The 7,751-nt window shown below is 40.8% G+C and overlaps 1 protein-coding gene across 1 annotated transcript in view; it reads right to left on the bottom strand.

The window, feature by feature from the left end:
* Positions 1-1,240: 1,240 nt before the first annotated feature.
* Positions 1,241-7,751, bottom strand: part of ARL3 (ARF like GTPase 3) — a 30,213-nt gene continuing 23,702 nt past the window's right edge. The window contains exon 6 of the mRNA XM_020967577.2: positions 1,241-1,507. Coding sequence (XP_020823236.1) covers positions 1,460-1,507 — 48 coding nt within the window. The 3' untranslated portion in view covers positions 1,241-1,459. The remainder of the gene's footprint in view (positions 1,508-7,751) is intronic.

Genomic DNA, 7,751 nt, shown 5'->3' with positions numbered 1-7,751 from the left:
TTTGCCTCTGGCTTGGTCAGAGCAGGCCACCTCTGGGGATGAGAAGACAGCTGGTCTCTTTAGCCCATTCAACTTTCCACTATCCTGCTGGGACTTAAGGGTCAACTGCAGGGAGAGTTAATGTGAGGAAGACTGTTTCCACCAGAAACTGAACAGAGTCTCTCAAATTCATTCTCTCCAAGCCTGAGCCCCTAGGCACCAGAATACAGTCTAATTAAAGAGGTGTGGTAGCTCTGTGATAGTCCTTCTTTACTAAATTGGGGACATTTCTTAGGGCAAGAAAAAACAAACTCTCCTACCAACTCTGAGCCACAGATTCCCTTCCATTCTCCCATCAGTCTCATGACCAACCACAGAGGGCCCTTTAAAGTGGAGCTGGGAGCTTGGTTTTCCTGGATGTGACCTCTGGAATCACTGAACCAGTGTTCTAACAACAAATCTTTTCCACCCTCATCCCAGTCCACAAAGTTGCTGCTCTGTAAAAATTGATCTTTTCTAAAATCGATCTGTGCAGCTTTTCTCTGTGGAATGGGTTCACAGTAAAGCGGCATTTATTTTTAAAATCTGATACCAGGGGCCTATTGTAATCATTTAAACACAGAATTCTTTGAGCTTTAGAAATCTCTTCTATAGGAGCACCACAGAGAGGCCAGCTAAGCTGAGTCGGCTGCTCCGTGCTCCACTGAACTGGGGAAGCCTGTTTATGCTAGCCTTCATCCTCCATCTGAGAACTGTTTAAGGACTTTTTAATTTTTCTAGAATTAAACCTCCCACCTTTCCTTACATTCCAGTTGTCATTATTGCCCTAGCCCTAAGAAGTTGCTTGTCTCTGCTGCTGGAGGTGGGGGGAGGTTCAATTCTGTAGTGACTTGTTTTCAATAAAGGTTTTTTTTTTCCATGCCCAAAGGGGGAGGATTACATGCACATTCTCCTACCTGCATGACAAGATGGTTTAATCATCTGCTACTCCTCCCCCCAGCTTCAACACAGGCAGAATGCAGCACCAGCTCAATTGGTGATGGGAAAAATCTGACCAACACCAGAGAATGTTCTGTGTGGTTTCCAAACCGCTAGGGGAATCCAGGGAACAGGTCAGTGAATAAATGAACTCGGAATAAGCTTTTTTTTCTCTTTTTTTTTAAAGCCCACTGGAATGATCTAAACTACTCTGCAATCTCTTGTTCATTTAAAAGATCTCATTTTCTAATCATGTGCTTTGAGACATTTAATACTATTTCAATTATGCAGAGGAAATAATGTAATTCCTTTATTTGAAAAATGATACTGAACCTCAGAGATCAGTTAAACCTACTACTGGAATGGGGATTCTTTTTTAGACTGTGCTGTTCCCTCTCTTTAAACAGCTGTAGCTGTACACAGATGGTCAAAAAGCAGCAAATGAGTGTTTTCAGGACAGAACTCAGCTCCCGCAGCTCCTGTGTTTCCATTCATCTAGATTTTATTTCTTCTTAGCATTGACGTTTTTGCAGACCCAGTTCATGCCGTCCTTTGAGGGAAACATGTACAGAGAAAGGCAATTTGTTAGTTGAGAGAGGCACGGAATGCCCCAAAGCGGTGCTGTCAGAAAGCCAAGTCTTTTGTGCCCTCCCCTCCCTGACCACCAGCCCAGAGGCATCTGCCCATGAGTATGGCAAATCTCTCTTCCCTTTCATAGGGGTCTCCTGGGTTTCCCTGGCCTGAGTATGGCTGGGAACTAAGTCTCCCTGGGGATAGAGGAGGAGGGAAGGCTGGCAGCAAGTGATAGTGACCTCTTCTGGTCAAGCAGGGAGGGGCCGGAGGAACAGGGAAGAGAGAATGAGCTCCTTCTTTGGGAATTGAATGAGGGTACCCATTGTATGAACTTTGAGATGGGTCTTTGGGAACTCCCTCTGAAAAAATAAACACATCTGCCTAGATACATGTCCCATTGAGGAGCTATCAGGAAAGAATTCCAATTATTTTTTGGCTTTTTCTAAAGATGACCTTTGCTATGACACTAGATGCAATAAGCTCCTTCTCTGGTGCCCCAGTGTGTTTGGTGCGACAGTGTACACTTGGAGTAAATTAAATTTGTTTTTGAGAAAACAAACCAACTACAGTATGTGTTACTAGACATACACTGGTACATTGTACATTCATTTCTTTTCGTGGTGCAGTACAGATCTGTTTAAAAGGAACTGGCCAGATTATCATAGCTTTAAGCACTACCAGACAGAAAAACTGTGCAGGCAGGTTCACTTAAAGGTATAGCAACCTTGAAAGTGTCCTTTTCAAGAAGACAGCAGAGCAAGATAAGTAAAAATTGTTATGCTGAAAGCCAACTACAAATTCAGCACAGAAGCAGAGACCCTGCTCACCCCTCACAGCCTGCTGCAGACCTTTTCAACTACCCATAAGAGTCATATTTGACTTCTTTTCCTTCTTCTTTCAGTCTCTCCAGGCTTCAAAAGGATGGTGAACATTCTCAGTAGCAAAGAGTAAAATCAAACTAGGTTCCTATCATGACTCCTCCCTGCATCTGCAGTACATACTATCTAAAACCCTAATCACATTTGCACACATTGGGGCATACATGACACGCAGAGTTCTGCATTCATTGTGACTGTAGGTCTATTTGCTGAACTGGAACAGCTGAGACAGCTTAAAGTAATAAATATCAGCTGACACCCTGGGCCTTTCAGAACACTAATCCCATAAACAATACATCACTGCAAAACAACAAGCAGCCATCCTATCTCCCCACTAATCTGGCCATAACCTGAATTTACAGTGATTACAACTATGCTCACTGCCTTTAAAGAACTCCAGAGGAGAACCAGATCATTGGAGAATGGTCCTGATGACCACAGTCGAGACGGGTTTTTGATGGGCTTTTGCCATGGCTGGAAGCCCAGCAGCAGCATCCAGGGAGCATAGGAAATAATGACAAAGCTTAAGGCAGGAGAGAAGGTGAACTTAATGGATTGCCAACATGCAATTGGTCAGCTTAACTTTCTTTGAAAGGTGAATGGCTAGTTTTAAGGCCATTTTCTGAAAATAATTAATTGAAAGAACACATATACTTTTAGTATCTAATTGGCTTCCAAGAAAAAAAAATGACCTGCCAGGAGACAAAAGGGAGGATTTTGCAAATCAAAGCACAATGAATAAGACAATCATCTTTTCTCTGATGTCACTGTTCAATAACTCAGAACTTACATTAAACTTTTCATCTTCAAACACCAGTACAAACACTGAGAAAAATGGGCACCTCCGCACTGGTCTCCACATAAGTGCTTTTTTTTTTTTAAATCAAAATGTCTCCCTAGTAAAATGAAGGATGGTCATCCAAACAGCACATTTTGGGTTTTCCCCTGGGTAAATTATTACTGGGATGGTTTTTGATGTACTATATGTGACTATGCAGAAACTGAACTGATGTCAGCAAGGAGCTAGTAAACTGTTTACTCAGTTGCAAGAAGCCCAATGGGAGGGTGCAGGCTGGTGAGCAGCTACAGGCCATACATGTGGGAGACAGAGACAAGGGAAAGGCACCGCAGAGCAGAGCTGAGGTGGCCATGCTCCTTCTAGAGTAACTCCAGTGCTACTGGGGATACAACCCTGCCACTCACCATCCTGGGCTATTGGGCTAGCAAGGATGGGAAGGAAACCTGGGTCCTGCTGCTTATTTGTGGCACAGCAGCCAGGATAGTGCCAGCCTCCACACCACCTTCTATATTTCTCATTCAAGTGTGTGGTAAAAGAGCGAAATCATGCCAAGTGCAGGATGACTTTGGGGTCAATTAAGCTCCTTTGTTCCTAAGACCCCATAGGACCACTGCTACTCCTACTCCAAGGGGGAGTAAAGAGGCATTGAAAGACCTGAAAGGGGTCACTTTGTAGTCACACAGGGCACCAACTTTGCTAGGATCACCATTAGTTAGGGATATAAACAGTGGATTCCAACCAGGGCCAAAAAGATGGGTAAGAACTCTAGGAGTACATGGTACGATGCTACAACTACAAAAGTGGGCCTTTCCAACCCCTTCCCTCCCTTTATCCGTCAGTACCAAATAGAATTTCTACTTTAAACCATGGATGGTTTTCCTGTACTCCAGTGTGTGGGTGCCAGGGTGTTCCCCTAGGTTCAGGGCAGGGCCTAGCCACTGAACACCAAGCCTCCCAATTGCCAAGTATCCATATACCTACATGGCTGCACAGGCATGCCACATTTATGAAACATAATCTAACTATCAGTACAAAAAGTCAAGGAAATGATGAGAAAAGGTTGCATGAGACAGAATCCTCTTCCTGTCCAATAATCTTCTGAACCATTTGGGAAGCAAATGGTCAGGTTAAAACTGAATCAGTTCATGTTAACCTTTAATAAATATGTGAAAAAGCATTTATTAAGGGTTTACTATTTGCCAGGCACATGTTGTGTGGCTTTACTTGTGAAATAGATATAGTACAAACAAAAGCTAGAGAGGATCACAAGAGGTAACATGGTCAATTTCAATTACACGAAATAAAAAAGGTTTTGCCCAAACAAAACCAATACAACTAAAATTAGAAGAGAAGCAGGTAATGGGGAGAGGGGGAAATCTTTGTAGCAAGTTTCTCTATTAAAGGTCTCATTTCCTTTAAAAAAAATTTTTTTGTTGTTTATTTAGTATTTTATTTCCCCCAAGTTACATGTAAAAACAATTTTTAACATTCATTTTTAAAACTTTGAGTTCCAAATTCTCTCCCTTTCTCCCTCCCCACCCCACCCCCATCATTGAGAAGGCAAGCAATACGAGATAGGTTATACATGTGTAGTCATGCAAAACATTTCCATAATAGTCATGTTGTGAAAGAAAACATAGACAAAAAAAAACCTCAAGAAAAATAAAGTAAAAAAGTATGCTTCAATCTGTATTCAGAAAGGTCTCATTCCTAAGATATACTGGGAGTTGCTTTGAATTTATAAGAGTAAGAGCCATTTCCCAACTGATAAATGATTAAAGGATATTAATAGGTAGTTTTCAAAGGAAGAAAAACAGGCTATCAATAAACGCATGAAAAAATACTTTAAATCACCAATAATTAGAGAAATGCAAATTAAAACAACTCTTGAGATTCTACCTTATACCCATTAGATCAGAAAATCTGACACAAAGGGAAAATAAGTGCTAGAGGAGCTGTGGAAAAAGAGGTACATTAAATGCATTGTTGGTGGAACTTTGAACTAGTTTATTCATTTTGGAAAGCAATTTGGAACTATGTCCAAAAAGCTATTCACTGAGCATACCCTTTGACTCAGCAATACTGCCACTAGGTCTATATTCTCTCCCTCTCTCTTTTTTTTTTAGGCAATTGGGGTTAAGTGACTTGCCCAGGGTCACACAGCTAGTAAGTGTGAAGTGTTTGGTCTGAGGCCAGATTTGAACTCAGGTCCTCCTGATTCCAGAGCTGGTGCTCTATCCTTTGTGCCACCTAGCTGCCCCAGGGTCTATATTCTCAAAGATATAAAAGAAAGAGGAAAGAAAGTATACAGGGCCAGCTAGGTGGCACAAATGACACAACACCAGCTCTGGAATCAGGAGGACCTGAGTTCAAATCTGGCCTCAGACACTTGACACTTACTAGCTGTGTGACCCTGGGCAGGTCACTTAACCTTGATTGCCTCACAAAAAAGAAAAAAAGTATACATACAAAAACATGTAGAGCAGCTCTTTTTACGGTGGCAAAGGAAGAGAAATAGGGGTTACCTATCAATTGGGAATGGCTGAACAACTTATGGCGCATGAATGATGGAATACTATTGTGCTGGCTTTAAGATGAAAGGGTCACAAAGAGTCAGACATGGCTGAAACAAATGAACAACAATAGTTTTAGAGAAACCTAAAAAGATGGAGTGCACTGATGCAAAGTGAACTAAGCAGAATTCAAAGAACAATTAAATAATTAACAACAGTTTTGTAAAAACAAATTTGAAAGATTTAAGGACTCTGCTCAGCACAATGACTGACCACAAGCCCAAGGGACTCATGATGAAACCTACTACTTACCTCCTGATAGAGGGGTAATAGCTTGAGAGTGCAGACTGAGACTTTGGTGGGGGTGGGGTGGGGAGGGATACAGGGGGAAGAGACATGGCCTATTCTGGAATTTGTTTTGCTTTGACTTTACATGTTTGTAAAAAGTTTTGTTTTTTTTCCTTTTTCAATTGATGGGCAGGAGAGGAAAGGTGGAAGGCAAAGAATACGGACTTGAAAATAAAATAAAATTTAATTAAATAAAAAGAAATTGCTACAATGCTTTAGTTTAAGATTCAGGTCTATTAAAGCCATTTACTTGCAGTGAGGTAAGGTGAATTTGAACTGTGTTTCCAAAAGTTGGAAATAGCTCCATGGCATTACCTAGCAGCTATGCCTTAATTTAAAACAGGTTTAAGTAATTTTCTTCACATTTGCCTCCCCCCTCCCAAATAACAATGAGTCTCCCTGTTTCCCACTCTTTCTAGAGCTGAATGGGTTTTCTTCATTTCAACAAAACAGACCACAAAGAGATGTCATCAAGCCTCTACACATATGAAGCTTTAGTCTCAAGCTTTGAGTCCAAAGGAAAAAAAGAAGTGAATTTCACCAAATCACCACATCATTCTCTGTAATAGAAGGGCCCTAGAAAAACATGGATATGTATGGGTGTGGTCCAACAGTGGCTTTCCATCACATCTTGAGCTTCTTAGAGGAGAGGGGTCTTTGACTGTCCTGATCTTTTAATGTGTGCTCTCAGAACCACATATAATTTTCTCATTGTTGGTAGAAGTATCAAAAGCTACAGGTAGGTAGGACTTCTTTAGAGCCATGATGATTGCACTGTCACATTATAAGAGAATAAGGAGCACAGCCTCTTTGTTTATAGAAATGTGGCCTCTCCCATGGCATCATTAGAAGCCCTGGGTTAAGAAGCAGCTTCAGGCAATACTGACATACTTCTGTTTACAACACACACAACAGGCAGCCACATCTCATCTTCTGAGGTAGGAAGTTCAAAAACAGATCCCTATGTGCTCCATTCTCCTCTCCGACAAAAAAGCCCAGAGTTTAAAACTGCTTTGCTGATAACCAAGGGACTTGGGGCCAATAACAAATAATATCAGGCCTTCAATAAAGAATTCAAATTTTATTTTTATACTGGCTTATGCAGTTTGACAGAAACTAGGTATAGATCAACATCTCACAGTATATACCAAGATAAGGTCAAAATGGACACATGATCTAGACACAAAGGGTGATATCATAAGCAAATTAGGGAGCATGGAGTAGTTTACCTGTCAGATCTATGGCTAAGAGAAGAATTTCTGACCAAACAAAAGAGTATAATGGGAAATAAAATAGATAATTTTGATTGTATTAAATTTAAAAGTTTTTGCAGAAATAAAACCAGCGCAGCCAAGATTAGAAGGAAAGCAGGAAACTTGGGAACTTTTTTTTTACAACCAGTTTCTCTGATAAAAGTCTCATTTCTCAAATATATAGAGAACTGAATCAAATTTGTAAGAGTACAAAGTCATTCCCCAATTGATAAATGGTGAAAGGATATGAACAGGCAATTTTCAGAAGAAATCAAAACCCTATTGATTAGAGAGATGCAAATTAAAACAATTCTGAGGTGCTATCTCACTCACTTATCAGAATGGCTAATATGACAGAAAAGGAAAATCACAAATGTTGAAAGAGATTTGGGAAAACCAGGACACTAATGCATCGTTGGCGAGTTGTGGA

Source organism: Phascolarctos cinereus, unplaced genomic scaffold (assembly GCF_003287225.1).
Source record: "Phascolarctos cinereus isolate Bilbo 61053 unplaced genomic scaffold, phaCin_HiC Scaffold_3;HRSCAF=262, whole genome shotgun sequence".
Lineage (NCBI taxonomy): Eukaryota > Metazoa > Chordata > Mammalia > Diprotodontia > Phascolarctidae > Phascolarctos > Phascolarctos cinereus.
This window is presented reverse-complemented; position numbering and strand designations above follow the sequence as displayed.